At 44.1% G+C, this 17,158-nt stretch overlaps 1 protein-coding gene across 3 annotated transcripts in view; it reads right to left on the bottom strand.

The window, feature by feature from the left end:
- The window catches only part of TRAPPC10 (trafficking protein particle complex subunit 10), an 87,629-nt gene that overhangs the window by 36,291 nt on the left and 34,180 nt on the right, over positions 1 to 17,158 (bottom strand). For 2 of the 3 annotated variants that reach the window (XM_063107645.1, XM_063107636.1), the window contains exons 4-7: positions 13,304 to 13,500; positions 8,941 to 9,136; positions 4,563 to 4,674; positions 1,920 to 2,167 (exon numbers count right to left, since the gene is read on the bottom strand). In XM_063107645.1, the coding sequence (XP_062963715.1) occupies positions 1,920 to 2,167; positions 4,563 to 4,674; positions 8,941 to 9,136; positions 13,304 to 13,500 (753 nt within the window). The remainder of the gene's footprint in view (positions 1 to 1,919; positions 2,168 to 4,562; positions 4,675 to 8,940; positions 9,137 to 13,303; positions 13,501 to 17,158) is intronic. The other variant, XM_063107655.1, reaches the window with a different exon arrangement.

The raw sequence follows: 17,158 nt of genomic DNA on the forward strand, positions 1-17,158 counted from the left end.
CTTTTCCGCCCTACTTTCTGCTGGGGGAGCCGCATGTGATACACCAGTGGGCTCCCTCGCCTTCCAGCTTCCCGAATGCCTGGAGGTCACAGGGGAGAAGGAGAGGGAACCTTCCCTTCAGAGCCACCTCGGGCACTCGCCCCTCACTAGGAGGGCACAGCCCCTCTCAAGATCGCCTGTGCTGTGCTCACCCCTGCCTGGCTGTGGCATCTCTTCCCTCTTCTCTGCAGGCTGGCAGCCATGCTATTAGTCAGCATTCTAAGTCAAGAAAAATAATTTGAGAAGGATACTTAGATTCTGGAGTTTTTGATTCGGCTGGGCCCAGCACTAAAGGGGCTGGGTCTGCACATCCTCCAAGGCTTTCTTACTACTGCCCCAAAGTGTGCAACAGCTCTTCTTAAGAAACCCTCCTGGGGTCATCCTAATTTGAAAATGCCACGTCTGAACAGCTTGGACTGTAATACAGGCCCAATTTTTTCCCCCAGTTAACTAATAGGACAGAAATCTTTCGAAGAGGTAGAAGCTCTAGCACACGTGAACAGAGAGCCCTGTTCTATGCATGGACGGTCCTCACAGTCCCACTCCCAGGTCTGCACAGCTGGATCTGAGCAACCAAAGCAGATCATCTAAATCTACACGATGACAAAGTAACAAAAGAATATAATTTTCAGGTGGAAAATGTTACTTTTCCTCATTTTCTTGATTAGATATCTAAGGCAAGGAAAATAATTTGATAAAAATTCTTAAACTCTTGAGTTGGTGACTCAGCTAGGCTAGGCTCTAATAGACTGGCTCTGAAATAAGAACTTCTCCTTTAGAAACTAACTAAAACAATTCCTCTTCACTTAAGTAAAAAGTAATGTTTAAATCTCTTAAGATTATTTTAAACTAAGTGTTAAGTTTCTAATTTAGTACTCTAGGGTACACAAAAACAAGTTGGTATATGATGAAATACTATCCCTACCAATGGTTTAGCTAATACAGTAAATTTATACTCTAAGACCTTTTCTAAACGGGCCTTAACAACAACTGTGCTCTTGGGGACCCTGGTGTGGAGTACAACAGGAAGAACATTCCCCGAGCACCTGGATAACCTGGATTCTATGACAAGTTACATGACGGGGTAAGTCACCTAACCTCTTTCAGATTCAATTTCCTGTTGGTAAAATGAAATCAGATGGCTCACTTAGGAGACGGTGATTGGGGATGCAGGCTGGGGAGCGGGAGGTACACAAATCTTCTGAAACTGTGTGTAACATTTTGTTTGTGCACATAAGAATGTTGTTTAAAGAACAATGGTCTTTAAAGTTCTCTTACCTAAGAAAAAGTGTACAGTAGTCTTTGGGTGAGTTAATCTCCAAAGCAGATATTTCAGCACAGATAAGCCACGTAAGCCTCACTGACAGGCTTCTTCCACACACCCGCAGGTGCACACACACACAACACACCTGCCACGTTTTGTGTGACTGGTTAGTGGCACAGCTTGCTGTGTCACCCACCCTGCCATCTGCATGTCCACACACAAAGCTATTTATCTGAAAAGACAGTTCTGAAATAAGGTAAATGCCTACATACAAAACCTAGCTTTGCGTATGCACCAGGGGAGCAGTAATTACCAGTGAAGACCAGCTCACAAAGTATAAGCCAAAGTTACCTAAAAGGTTATATTAAGACACTGATTTAAAGAGGCTTGCTTTGGACAAACATGAACTTCATCATGATGAGAGCAGAAATTATATTTTTGAGCAATTAATCTATGCAAAAAGTAACAATGCAAATAACACACTAAAAATTAAAGACATTCAGGAAAAGAAACCTCTTTTGTAAGTACAAACAGGTTAATGCCTGGGATTTCAAGGTTTGGAGTTTTCTGTTTGGACAATCAAGAAACAGGTAAATGGAGGGAGAAGCCGACTTACTTCTAACAGCTTCAGTTCCTGCACACAGCTGTGCAGCAGCTCTAGGGCACGCTGGGCCACCTCCCACGGCCTCTGCAGGAAGAGTAGCAAGGTGCACTGGCGAGAGAACAGGTAACTGCGCAGATCTAACAGGGTGGCTTCTTGCCTCTGTATCAATTCCCGTTTCTCCATATCTATGGGCTTTCGAAGGATCAATCCGCTCCAGCTCTTCACCGGCTGGCAGAAAAAAGTCAGCCAGTTGGCACCATCTAAACAAACACACAGCATGAAAGGCACTGATGACGAATACATCACCTTGCGGAGATTCTTGCTTAGGACTGTGAAGCCTGCTAGATGAATAGGCAGCTTAACAACTAGGTGCTCTGTGACCCCCACCCTGCCCCCCTTAGCCAAACAACACGACCTCCTCAGTTGCTGGCGCCTGCCAGTTGTGCACAGGGTGAGATGACCTAGGTGCAAGGCTCACTGTCTCAGCATGCCCACGTCACATGCAGGAGCTGAACAGGTAGAGAAGCCATCCAGAGACTGAAGGGCTATGGAACGAGGGACACCTCAGGCTCTGTGCCCGTTAGGCTGAGAGGAGGCACTAGTCTTGGATAGAGCATGGCTGGCTACCTTATCTTTACCTGTGCATTGGAGTGCAGCCCGTCCACCTGACCATCCTGGTATTTTTTTGTGTTCCTTAGTTTCCATATTTTTCCTTACTTATCTCCCCAACTCTACCACATCAATTACCTTAGAGAAGCTCCTAAAGGAAAGGACAGTAGGTAAAAGGAAGATGTAGTAGCAGCAAGCAGAGGCAAGAAAACCCATGCTTTTCAGAAATTTCAACAAGGTTCCGCAATTTTAACTTATAGCCCTAAGACTCAAATTGGATCTTAAAATAAACAAGAATCTACAACAGGAAGTCATTCAATCTTTATGGGAAAAAATTTTTTACTCTCTTCTTGTCACTCCAAAAGAGAGGTATCACAACCAGTTCATTCTATGTTCAAGTAAGGAAGTGACTCACTATTGGCAAACTGGCATGATTAAATATTTGAAGTGTCAACTCCAGCTACGACACTCTCCACTGACTCAAACTTCTCCTCAGAGCTGGTGAAGTGCTCAAGAGGGGAGATGCCAGCCAGCCTGGGAGTCTCCTGTGCCCTAGCATTCTCAGGGGCACTCCCACAGCCCGCTCAGGCCTCTGTGCCTGCTTAGAGAGGCTGCCCGACGGCCCTGTCTAGACTTCCACAGCACCTCGCATCACTGCCCCGCTTAGCGTGTCCCTTTCTACAACCTACATGGACTGCTCTCGGCGTGAAGTCACACAATTGTTTGGCTGTGCCTGTCTCCCCTTCATGAAAGCTCCATGAAGAAAGGGTTTTGTTCTGTCCCTCAGTGTAGGCAGAACAGCACCTACCACATGTGGGCCGCCCTCAGTAAGTACTTGGGGAATGAACAAACAAAAATGAACAATCTCATCATTCAGCTCAAAGCCTGGTACAAGCTAACTTTTGGGTTTTACATCACCTCAGATGTATTTTCAAGCTGAGAGAAAAAAACAAAGAGATTATGCAAAATATAAGGAATTTATAAGATACTTAAAAGATATATATGTATAATATGGACATCTAGAATATAAGAAATAAAGTTTTACCTCTTCCAATTTTTAAAAATTTAATTAGTAAATACTTTGTTTTGGTTATGTTTATATTTGTGTCTTAGCAGAGTAAGATATCCAAACCTGAACTTTGTTAAAGTTGGTTTGGAGCAGGTTTTGATCAGTGACATTTCATTATCACTTCCAGAATAAGGACAGTACCCATGGCTAGAGCTGACTGTCCCAGTACCTCACCTTGCTACAGGTTCTCTAGTCAACACTATGAGTCCTTGAAATCACTCCTCTCTTCAGACATGATGACAAGGACTCTCAAAAAGAGCAGTCAGCAAAGATAACTATGACTGCATTGCTTGTGGTGGCAAGAAGTGGAAAATAACCCAAATATCCAACACCAGCGGATGGTTGAATAAACTCTCAGGAATCATGCTATGAAACGTTATGCAGCTACTAACAAAGATAACTTAGAATCCGATCCATTACCTTGGAGAAATGCCCGACATGGACTGTTAACAGAGACAAGTCTATATAAAATGATGTCATTTCTATCAAAATAAGTATCAGTAAAAACAGTGAGGACTACCAATTTTTTTTACATGTTTCATTGTGCTAATTTTGTATTTTAAAAGAACTTAAGACATTGTTTAAGAGAAAGATGAACACCTGTTACAAGGGTGTCATGTAAAACTCATAGCAATGGCACTCAAATATTAGAGACAACCTCTCAATATAGTAAAAGAGACTTCCATTCTTACCCTAGCAAGGTATAGAATCAGAAGATAGAAATGTCACTTTATACCTGAAAAACAACTTTTTAAATGCTTTCATTACTTAAGATTCTTCTAAAACTAAAAGTGATTAATCTTTAATTTCCATTTCATTTCCTGTAAGAATCATGAGAACACATCCTATAAATATGTACAAAAACAACAAAAGACGATTATTAGGTACATAAAATGGCAGCTTCAAGACTACCTGAGATGGGAGAGAAACCAATTTTTTCTGAGAAAAGAATTTGTTGCTGAAACAGCACTACTCACCCCCAGCACCAAAGTTGACAACATACTGAGAAAACAGGGCGTCCAGCTCGTCGTACTGCACCAGCGCATCTTCGAACTGCTGTAGCATCTCAAACACAAAGGCAAGTTCCTCCTGTTTTCCCAAAAGAAGTTTAAAGAACAAAAACATAAATCAACTGCCTGAAACAGTATGTAGCCATTAAAGATTTCAATAGAGAAAGCATGCAGCATTGTGAATGATGTTCATGCTGTGTGTGTGCTATGTAACAATCAACTTGATGACCATAACATGTCAACATTTATTCATGCACGGAGATGGGGACAGCAAGAAGTAGGAAAAGATCAACATGACTCCCAAATGCCCTCCTTGACCTAACAGCAGCAATGGACACAACGGTCATTCTCTTGTCCTTGGTGTTTTCCTTGCCATCCTGACATGCAGTGACCGGCACCCTTCCCACACCCTCTTCCTACTGTGGCTCCCCTTGCCCCCCAGACTTTCTGCTACAGGCCCCAGGGCTCGGCCCTCAGACTCCTCTTTCTACACTCACTATTTCCTTTTAGAGGTCTTACCAACACATGGCCTCACATGCCACCTACACATTACGACTACAGAATTTGTCACTCCAGCTCAGAACAGATTTGTGGCTCAAACCGCATGCTCAACATCCTCACTGTGATCCAACCACATCAAGTCTGCATGTCCACACCTGAACTGCAAACCTTTTCCACAATGCACACCACCCAGTCTTCCCATCTCAGTCAGCGTTGCTCACCACTCTCAGAGGAGACTCCTAAAACCTTTCAAGGAATTCCCAGGCCCCACGAGGTCTGCCTCTCCGATCACCTCTCCAGCCTAACTCACTCTGCTCTACCACCAAAACCTCCTCCCAAAACTCACACATACGGCACACAGCCGCCTCAGGACCTTTGCACTGCCTGAAGCATTTTCTCATTCCTCCTCCAAATATCCGTGACTTGCTCTTCAACCACTGTCAAGTTCTCACCATGTCACCTGCTCATGAGGCCTTCCCTTCCTTAACAGTTGACTGAAATGGCCGCTGCCCTGCCCAGCACTGCACACCACTGGTGCTTCCTGTGCTTTCCTCCAGCACACAGCGCAATTCACCTGTTTGCTGTCTCCCCACTACAACATAAGCTTATGAAAGTTGCTTACTGACACCACCCCAGCACCTAGAAGTCGATCTGGCACATGCAAGTTCTCAACAGCATTTGTGGAATAAAAAAAATGTAAAGAGACGATCAGGTGATTTTTTTACTTTCTGATTTCCATTATTACACATTAAAAAGTAAAAACCAGGAGGGCATACGCACACACATAAATTCACACACTGACATACTCAGGTACTTGGAATCCAGCTTCACCTCAGGTATTTGTGGACCCTCTTCCAAAACCCCTAGAGGCCTGGGTCGCTGGGTGAGAACTGAGGGCACAGACTGGATCCCCACTGCCTGGGTCATATCCAGATGCTGGCACTTCCCAGATGTGGCTATGTTAACTGGGTAAGCTGTGCCTTGGTTTTTTTATCTGGATAATAAAGTTTCTCTCGCATGAGGTTTCTGTGTGCGAATTAAATTCATTTCTGTAAACTGAGTGGAATAGCCTGGCACACAGTTAAGCAGGTGGTTAGTGTCAGCCATCAGCAACTGTGGCTAAGAGGTGCGGGGATGGGGAGCACCGGAGCTGTTTTCCCCAGGGCCCAGGACTTCTCCCAGCTCTCCTTTGTATCTTGTTTCCCTTGAAAGCTGGTGGACAGTACTTTACAAGAAAAATTGCTGAGTTACACTGAATTCTTCTTTATGAAGTATTCTCAAGACTGAGCACTCCAATAAACTAATTTTTTTCTTTTTAATTGTGATAAAATATACTTAACATAAAATTTAACATCTTAACATTTTTAACTATACAGTTCAGTACTGTTACATACGTTCACACTGTTGTACAACCAATCTGCAGAACTTTCTAATCTTCCCAAATTAAATCTCTGTCCCCATTAAACACTAACCTCCCATCCCCTGCCCCCACTGTTCTACTTCCTGTCTCCACGAATTGGACCCCTCTAGGGGCCTCATAGAAGTGGGATCACATGGCATCTCCTCTTGGCTTCTTCACTTAGCATAATGCCTTTAAGGTTCAACTGTGTCGTAATATGTGTCAGGATTTCCTTCCTTACTCATTTTTAATCCTGAACTAATTTTAGACTTACAAAAATATTGCAAAAAAAATTGTGCAGTTTCCATACAGCCTCAGCTATGCTCAGCTCCCTGTAACCTCTTACAGAACCATAGTACAACTATCAAAACCAGAAAGTTAACACTGGTACAATACTATTAACTAAACAGTCCTTATTTTAATGTTACCAGTTTTTCCACTAATGCCCTTCCTTCTGTTCCAGGACCCCACGTCACACCAGGTGGCCGTTTCCCTCAGTCTCCTGCAACCTATAACAGTTTATCAGTCTTCCCTTGATTTTCATGGCCTTAGCAGTTTGAAGAAGGCTGATAAGTTACTTTGTCAATGACCCTCCACTTGGGTTCATCTGCTACGTTTTCACAATTGCCGATAAATTTTACAGAGAAAAGATGTCTCTTTCTCACTGCGTCTCCTCAAGGAACTTGTGATGCTGGTGTGTCTTCTCACGGATGACACCAGCTGTGATCACATGGCCCAGGTGGTAGGAAGCAGGTTTCCCGCTGCACCTTCTGCAGTTCACAAACACTGGGGAGATGGGGAGCTTATTCACACCCACCTCTTCACAGGCCTTTGCCCGCCACCACCTTCAGCACCCATCAGAGATCCTGTCACCAGAGTTCTCACTGTGGCATTTGCAAAAGGTGACTTTCTATTTTCTTTCCTTCTCCATTTGTAACTGAAATCCTTCTGTATGAAAGAGCTCAGCAATCTCCTTCATTTACTTTTTTAACCAACTATTTATATCAATATAGACACACAGGTATTAATTTGATTCTCTGGATTAAAATACAATTCCATCATTATTTGTTTTGTTGTTCAAACTGTTCCAGTGTCGGCCATCGGGAGGCTCCTTCAGGGGTGCTTGTGCTCTCTGGATGGGCCCACATCTTTTTGTGTGCACTTCCTTACTTTCTGGTTCTACAAGATGTTCCAGGTCCATCTAATATACTTCCTGCCCAGCCCTGTAGTCAACCACTTCTGTGATGAGCTCTGGGTCCTTTTTTTGGAGAATGGAGTTTAGAAACCTAGACCTTAGCACTGGGTGTGCTCCTTGCTTCTAGGGTGTCCTGTTTCGAGGCCCTGTCAGTGGACAGAGCAAGGAGACATGCGTGTGTGCTAATACTCATACATCAACATATCTGTGTTTCCAAATCTGCCTACCTATCCACCCATCCATTCATCTGTCAATTAAACCATGGGCTCATGCTGACACCACCAGCTCTCTTCAGCCTCTCCCTTTCTTTGTCTGTAACTCCTAAAAACTAGGCTTAACAAGCTTGAGGGTGAAGAGACAGGTCAACTAGAGAGGTCTGCGATATGTCAATCATTCAGGAAGTTACTAACATATTCAAATCCCCTTACATGTTCCAAATCTTCCAAATACCCCTAAGACAAAAGCCTCACAGAAAGAAATAGAAATCAAAATGTCTAATCAAAATGGGCCTTTTATTTATTCAAAATACGTTATTTCTTAGTAATTACAATTGATGGTTAAATACAAAAACTATGCTTTACTCAGTCAAAAGATGATGAGTAAGAATGAGGAACCCCAAGAGCAACAGTCTTGTCACTCTCTGCAGTGTCACAAAGGCCGCCTCTCCCCAAACTAAGCCAGCACACATCCCTTTGTTCATCTAAGACCTTTCTTGTTTAAAGGGAAAAAGGGCTGATTTTGAACTACAATTCTAAAGGTGTAAATATTTTTGTAAATTGCAGTAAAGAAACTAGCTTAATGCAATCTTTTATTGGAACCCAAGGTTATAAAATAAAACAACGGAGGAAAGTTTCCCAGGAAGCCACTTAATCACATAGCCTGCAGAGAGTGAATACACACCTCTATCTCCATGACCATCAGCCCCTGCCAGGAAACTCTGTCTGATTCATGTCCACGACAGACAGCCCAGAAGGCTCCTAAGATGAGAACAAAACCAAGATCCCTCCGAGGACAAGACTGTTTCAGACAAGGCTGGATGCCACACTTTGAGCAGCAGCAGACCTGGCAGAGACCACCTCTGCTCTGCTGCTTCACAAGCCAAGAAAATGAAACGTCTCCTCTGGCTACTCTATCATCCCTGTTTTTAAGAACTATGCCAGAGAGAACTACAAGACAGCTGCCTAATTTAGAAAGAAAAAAAAAAGGGATGGAGGGAAGGAGACTGTCCAGTTCCATAATTAGTCAAGTACCTGAACCATGAAATATTCACAAAAGCTCCAGCCTGGCTCAGTCCTCTTCTCCCTCAAGGTTCTCATGTCATCCTCAAACTTGCCTAGGTTTTTGGTAAAAGACATAAGAAGCAATGTCCTGAGTTTGGTCAGGAAGGCATTCCAGGATTCCTGAGTTCGAGAAGAGTCCTTCAGGGGGTCGGACAGCACCACACACCTGCAAAGACATGAACGGGCTATCTGGGAAGGACCCTCCACACACAGCACCGCTGCTCAGTGGCCACCACTTCCCTGAGCATCACTTCAGCTCCCTCCCCCACCAATCCCCCAATTAGTGAAAAACACTGGGCAGGTGGTGAGGCATCAGGTCAGGAAAAGGTTCGTCATCAATGGCTTATGGCTGCACAAGGAGTAAGTGCTGCACAAGTTCCAAGGAGGGTTTGCTGTGGAAGGGCCTGGAAGGGTGAGAGGGTTTATGATGCACTTGGAGCCCTAGACCCACTTCCAGGGGTCTGCATAAAATAAGGTGAGGGTCACACTTAGTTCTCAGCTATCATGTGCGCTGCCCCCTCAACATCTCTTCTGGTTCCCTGTAACTGATCCACTGAACTTCTGATGTTCACCCCCTTCACTGACCACATTCCTACTCACCCAACCTCACACCTCAAGGCACATCTCCCACCTCGACCCCTCTGCTCTGCACCCTCAGCTCCCACTGTGATCACACTACTGCCAAGATAAAAGCTCCATGGAAAAGCACATTCCCTCTCTGTAGGTCTGTCTCTCCCACCAGACTGTGAGCTCTGCAAGGGCAGGGTAAGTAAACAATAAATAAAGGCTTAGAACATAGCTTAACATATAGGTCTGATTCAATTTAATTACAAAGAGACTGTACCCATGATGTACAAATATCAAAGTCATAAAATTACAAGAAATTTCCAGTGGATTTGGAAAGGACAACATCTTCATCCCACAAGTTGGAAATAACTTTCTTTAGCCTTGGTAACAGTAATTTTAAAAGATGAATATATTTGAACACAGAAATAATTTTAAAGTATTGATGCTATGAGCATCAACATTTCTCCTTAGTGAACATTTTACCTGAATCACCAACAAGCAGCACAACGACCTGACACAGCCTCTTTTCCTCTGCTCCCCGCACATCTCTGGTGGGACGGCTGAGTCCACGGAATTAAAAATTGGTGGACAAAAGGTAAAGCAGCACACACTAACAAGTTCCACCATAAGAATAATCGGAACCAAGAAGAAAACTTAAAAATCAGCAGCTGGCTTTAATGCCAGTCACTCCGCCTCATGGGGCACTGTCTCTCCCCTGAAAAACAAAAGGCCAGAGCCAGCTCACTCCCAGGGCCTGCAAGGACCACAGGGTATTTATTTATGCATGTATGAGCACCCAGAATCTATCAGTTTGGCAGTTCATCCTTAAGGCATTCTCGAGGATCATAATTGTTAACAATTATTCCTGACCAGATACGAGTCCCCCTATACCCACAGGGGTGGATGGAAATGGAGATGGACACAAACACCAGCCCCTAAACAATGTCGTTTTTCAGTGACCTGTGCTTGTCAATCAGACACAGTATTCATTATATTCTCCGTCCTGTATGATGCCCTTTGACTTTTACTGTTTCTAGTTTTTGGTTTTTTGTGTTTTTTTTTCTTTAATAAAAAAGTACTATTCTTTGGATATCCACATCAAGTTTAGATGGTTAGCTCAAAAAGGTAAAGTCTGAAATAGCAACTGAAGTCAGGGACAGTGGGGCCAGACTGGGGAGCAGTAGCATCTCCAATGGGAGACCACCGCGTGGTGGTCCCAAGCAGCAGCCCACATGGGCGCAGTGTTAACAGGGAGATTCCGCTGCTGCTGGCACAATTAACAAGTCTCTGATTCGGCAGCATTTATCAAAAGCTTGAACAATGCACAAAACCTTTTATCAAGCAATTTCCCTTTAAAGCATTTATCCTATGGAAATAATTAAAGATGATCACAAAATGTGAGCTGGAAAGATGTTCATAATAATGTTGTTTATAATAATAAATAACTGTAAGCTCAGCAAAGCACTATATAAAGAACTTATGGTACATTAATACTATGGAATATTATTCACCAACAACAATGACACGGAAATACATTTATTGTTAGTGGAAAGATTTTATAATGCATTAAGTGAAAAAAGCAAGCATAAAACATTATGCACAGTATGATATCACTTTAAAATATGCGCATGATGAGAAAAAAGTCTGGAAAGACACATACCAAAATACTGAGAGTTAACATCCATTTTCTTTTTGCTCATTACCTTCTTCTAAAAATTCAACAATGAACATGTAATAATATAATAAAAAATTAAACACAAGTATAAGGTTAAAAAGAATAGTAAGCCATTTCAGGGCCAAGTGTTTCAATATTTCCAACAGCCAGAAATTTACTGTCTAATAAAATAACTGTCAATATAGACTCTATTCAATTCAATTTTATGAGAATCTAACCCAGCTTTTTACATTAAAAAAATAAAGTATAAATTTGTTTAAAGGGGTCTTTTCAAATTAATGAAAATCAAAATGGTAAGAAGGCATGCTTAAACCACTGGAGATGAAGATGAAACATTACAAATTTTAATAAGTTAAATTTTATATATAAAGAATAGTCATTAGAAAGCAACTTATGATTATTCACATCATATACATATATAAAACATTACACTGTACCTCATAAATACATAAAATTATTATGCGTCAACTGAAAATAAATCTTAAAAAATATTCTAACGTCAAAAAGAAGCAAGTTAGTTGTAAATGGGCTAAGCAAAAACATACTTTTAGCAATTAGAAAAATTACCAACACAAGGCTGGCTGGTTACTCAGTTGGTTAGAGCACAGCCTTGTAGTATCAAGACCCCCAGTTCAGATCCCCACAAAGGCCAGCCGACCCCCACCAAAAAAAAAAAAAAAAATTACAAACAGACTCTGAAAGTGTTATTATACAATGTGGGCATTTCACCAGTTCAGACAATAAACCTCATTAGCACCAATGTATTTACTTAATACAGTCCCAAACGAACATGACTTCTTTTGTTATATTAAAGAAAACCTCAAAGGCCACTTGGTTTTTGACTTTCAGCTCTGTCTAGATGTTTTATTAGTCAGTATTGGCCCATTTGTTAGTAGAGATGAGCCACAGAGAGGGAAGAGACACCAATTATGTAGCCTCTTGTTAAAATGTTATACGGATTCCTCCTGCCTAAGTAATTTATGAATAACATACCTTAAAAAAATTTCCACCAGTCCAGACTGCATGAAATTTCTCCAAAATAAGCCATAAGCACAATAATCTAATAATTAATTCAACTAGAAATAGAGCAAGTCTGATCGTGACCGTGTGCCCAGTACTATGTGCAGCATGAAAAAGACACCCACCGTGCTCCTTCCCCTGAAGAACTGTCCACTCACAGGGGTGACACTGATACACGATCAGTCACACGGCAAGATCACACGTGATCATGTGGCCCTGTCTGGCTGCCATTGTGGGGTGCACATACCCAGGACTGTTTTTCCGTGCTCCTGCCTTACTTCCTCAGCCTTCCCCTCTCTCAGTCCACCACTGCCTTCTCAGGGCGCCACCCTCAGCCCCCAGAGTAGGCCAGCTCCCCGAATGAAGCTCCTGCAGCTCTCTGGAACCCTTCATCTGAGCTTTTGCCATAGGGTCACCATGGGTATGATGACCTGCTGTGTCAGAGCAGAGTCCAGGCTCACCACCAAATCCCCAGGACCTGGGTGAGTTCAAGTGCTGAACTAAGAGAGACAGGCCATCAGTCACACAGGAGTGAACACACCAGCTGCTCAGTTAGGAATGGCACCACTGGAGGGAAAGGAAGTGAGCTGGCCCCAGGAGCCAGAGCAGGGCGCAGACAGGGAGGAGTAAGCCCATGGAATACGTTAACATACAAGTGTCGGGTTCCCTTCTAAGGTTTCTGAAGGGATTAAGCCAGCACCTTATAACTTCTACACTTGGGAACTCTTATTAGGTATTAAGGTAAACAAAAAAAGGGCCCATAGTTTAAAAAAAAAAAAAGTTTAAGGAACCTGTTCTGCACAAGGACTGCAAGACTGGCCATTGTCAGTCCTCAGGAAAGGACCCACCGCATGGTCTTCCCCAGGGTCCCCTGGGGGATTACTGTTCACAGTTCCTTGGCCTGCCAGACCAGGAACTCTGTGAGGACAGGGACCAACCAGGTCTCCTGGCCAGAGCCCCACAATCACTCACTAGAGACTAAGTCAATCAATACCTATCACTACCCAGGAAGCCAGCGATCCGTACCATCTAGAGACCAACCAAATGAGGTAAAATTAAAGATACACTTACCTGTCACTCTGTTTATTACAAAAATCATTTCTTATTTTGTCCACAATAGAAGTTCGGGGAAGGATGTTGGTTTTGTTTTTTTTCTTGGCATCATTTTCAACTACCACTATTAACCAGTCCACAGAGCTATGAGCTTTCAGAACATTCTGCCACTTGGTGAGGTCGTCTTTTACTGTAGCTTTATATACTTCAGTATCCTAAAAATAAATAATTCACTGTGAAAGCAAGTTAATCAATTCCCTTTATATGGCAAAACGTGTCTAATAACAGTTTGGCGGTCACGATGTTTCAAAGCCCTGGGCTAGCTCAGGGACGGAGCTGAGCAGAAGCCCAATGGCCTGCTGAGCCTGCGGACGGCTCCGAGCAGGCGCAGCGCCACGCTTGGTGTGCACACTCCAGAACACACACGACACTGAGGGAAGACAGCATCCCAAAACTCCAGAGCGCTAGGTAAGTTGCTCACACAGCAACAGTGGGTGTTAGGCTCTGGACCCAAGCACTACATGACTATGATCTGGGTGTGTGCCACGCCCTGATGGTGGGAGTCGAGCGGGCTGTCACCGCTGTGGCCTGCCAGCCTCCCTTCAGCTCCCTGCAAGCCCCACAGGCCACACTGGAGGCAGGATAGCGTCACATGTGCAGCCAAGAACAGAAGCAAACACAGCTTGCTTAATTCTATCCTCATTCATGGTAATGAACTGGGGAGCCACACTGGTCCTAGAAGTCAATTCTGCTTCACAGTAACAGTACCCAACACAAGGCTTCCAGAGAAGGCAGCCCTGCTACATAAAAGCGAATGAGTTCAGCTCAGCTCTCTCCCCCAGAAAGCCAGGAAAGAATACTTTTTCCTCACTCTTTGTAACTTTATTCATAACTGCCCTTGTGCTTTATAAATCCACTTAGCAGATTCTAATTCCACTCAGATTTAAAAAATCTAAACCCAAGATACTTAATCCATTTCAAAACTAGGTATTTAAAAACCTTTGGAAACAATAATTAATAGCTATTGTTTAAATATATACTTCTCTTTTAATAGTTCCTCCTTACTGTCCTGCCCTTATCCTCTTTGGATTTTTTGTCACTCAACATTTATGCAGACATATGCTAATTTTACTGATCCACAAATGAGTTAAATCTTAAGTTCTACATCCAGTACTTTTGGTTTAATTCACTAAATAGAAAGTTCCAAAAGGAATACTTATAATTTTTATCCTGATTTTAAAAACTGCTATGTCGTGGTTTAAATAAAAAAACAAAAGCAACCCAAAAAGATCATTCACTTAGAAGAAACCCATCTTGCAAAAAATCAATTTTCTGTGAATAAATACCCAAGAGTAACCTAATCACATACTGCACATTTCCCACAGAACAGCAGTTTTAGGACTTGAAGTATAGATTCTACAATGCTGGTGTACTGTTGGCTCTCCAGGAGCCACAAATGCATCATGCCTGGAAGCAAAACCAAAAGGCCGGAGGGCCAACAGCCTGACTCTAGCAGCTCTAAAAGCAAAGAGCAGATGCACAGCGCCCTGCCCACTCACCCTGAGCCACACTGTCACTGGGTGACTGGTGGAACCCTTGCTGGCCCGTCACAGCTCCGCCTTGGCTCTGCATGCCAGGGAGGAGCTGCTGCATCCCGAGGGGCACCGGACCCACTCTGCTTGGCAGTGTGCAGGGCTCTCCAGAAGAGACCTTGCAGAGCGTAGGCAGGACGGAGGCAGAACAGAGAAGTTCCAAACAACTCTGAGGGAGATTGCTCGACGTGACCCAGCCCATCACTCATCACAGTGAGCCAACAATGGAATGTCACTAACGCCACTCAGTGACACTTACAGAGACCACACTTGGCCAGTAAGGCTACTGGTCTCTAAAGAAAACAAAGCTAACTCAAGAAAAAACCATGAGCAGGAACAGGCGATGCATGTAGGGCTGGAGGGGCAAAGATAGCAGGGAAGGTGTCCACGAGGAGAAGGCAGTAGCTCAGGGGGAGAGCACCCACGTGGGGGCAGGCCCCAGGCATCAGCAAGGCCAGGAGGGTGTCTAGGTGGTGGCACAGGGAGGTGCAGCACAAGATGTGGGGCCCCAAGTGAGCTGAGGAAGGATCGGAGGGCCGGGACAGGTTGTCAGAGGCCAGGCAGGGCAAAGAAGGCATCCTTGTCAGAATGAATTCATGCAGGATGCTGCAGATCAAGGGGGGCAAGGAGAGAGTCAGTGCTGGGAAGGGTGTGACCCAGAACAGTTGTCAGCCCAGTGCAAGGACGGGGCATCCACCTGTGGGCATCAGGACGCAGTGACGGGAGAGTGGCTCCAGACAGGGGACTAGTCCAACAAGAAGACATGGAGGAGAATGAGTGCTTGGCTTCTCCCTGTCAGAGAAGGGAGATACATATGGAGAGGGAGGAAACGAGAACTAACCTGGTAGCGCTGGACTGGGGCTGGATTCTGAGTATACATGTGTGTATATGTATGTACACAGACAGCTACATATGGAAATAAACAGATGTAAATGTGTTTGTGTGTGTGGGTGTACAAACACGTATATACATACACGCTTTCTTTAGTTTTGCCCACTGGGAGCTCATTAGCAAAGAGCAGGCCTAGCTCCAGATGCTGGTTTCTAAATACAGTTTTCCACCAGAAGGATCCAGAGCCCCTTGGAGAAACAGTTGACCCCAGGGCTGAGTCAAGGGGAGAAGAAAGATGAGCCCGGATCGTCCTGTGTCTGGGAATGCTCAAAAAATAGGTACATTTCAAAACGTTGCAGAAGACAATTTGGGACAATCTGAGCACCAAAATAATGATCCTAATAGATTACACTCCATTGAAAACTAGGAATCCATGAATGCATGCTGATATCAATCAATACATGTGACTACTGCTTCCAGCCCAGATGAAGAGAGAGGAACCAGATTTACACCATCACCTGAAACAACTGAGAAAACAAAAAACAAAAAAACCCACACACACCACAAATTCATGCTTTTCAAGACCCTGGACATCAGGCAACAAAGGATAGTGTCCCCATCCCCACCCCCCCAAGATAGGACATAAGCCAGGTGAGCCTCCATATGCCCCAGCTGAGCACCATGAGGGTTTCTGGGGCTCAGCACAGAGAGAGGAACAGAGGTGAAGCCTGGCAGACTCCCTGACTTGGGGACACAGAGCTGAGAATCCAGGGAAACTGAGGTAGCTAGACTTCACAGGACAGCATGCCAGAGAGGAGAGAGCCACGTAGAAATAACCCAGAGACCAGCAGAGGACCCCGAGTATTCCCCAGGGAACTGATCGGCAAGTGGCTATGGAAACCACCCCCAAGTCGGGAACAGACCGTCAGACAGGATCTGAGGCACCAAGGCCTGGCATCCACACAGGGCTGGGACAGGGGCTATGCCTACAGGCCAGACTGAAGAACCAGAGAACTCAGGATGATCTTGCCTCAGTACTAAGAAATAATCAGTCCTGGACTGATCACTGCTCCAGACCCACCAAATTATAAAAGCTAGATCCAAAAGGCCCAGACTTAATAAGTGGCTTAACTGAACAAAGCTCAAGAAAATTTAGAAGAATACAAAAATATCCAGCATCAATCAAACAAGATTAAACTTACAGTTTCTGTCATCCAAAACAAACTGCCAGGCAGGCAAAAAAGTAAGAATATATGATTCATAGTAAGTGGAAAAATCATTTAATAGAAACAGACCCAGTACTACACGACAGCACCACTGGCTGCCTCCTGCTCGCGGCAGATAATGGCGCCAGCCGGCCGCAGGAGGGCAGGGCCAGCGCTCCTGCTCACGGGGCACTTCCGCTGGGCAGCAGCCAAAGACAGACACTGTGGCAGCTTTACGACCTCTG

Source organism: Cynocephalus volans, chromosome 1 (assembly GCF_027409185.1).
Source record: "Cynocephalus volans isolate mCynVol1 chromosome 1, mCynVol1.pri, whole genome shotgun sequence".
NCBI lineage: Eukaryota > Metazoa > Chordata > Mammalia > Dermoptera > Cynocephalidae > Cynocephalus > Cynocephalus volans.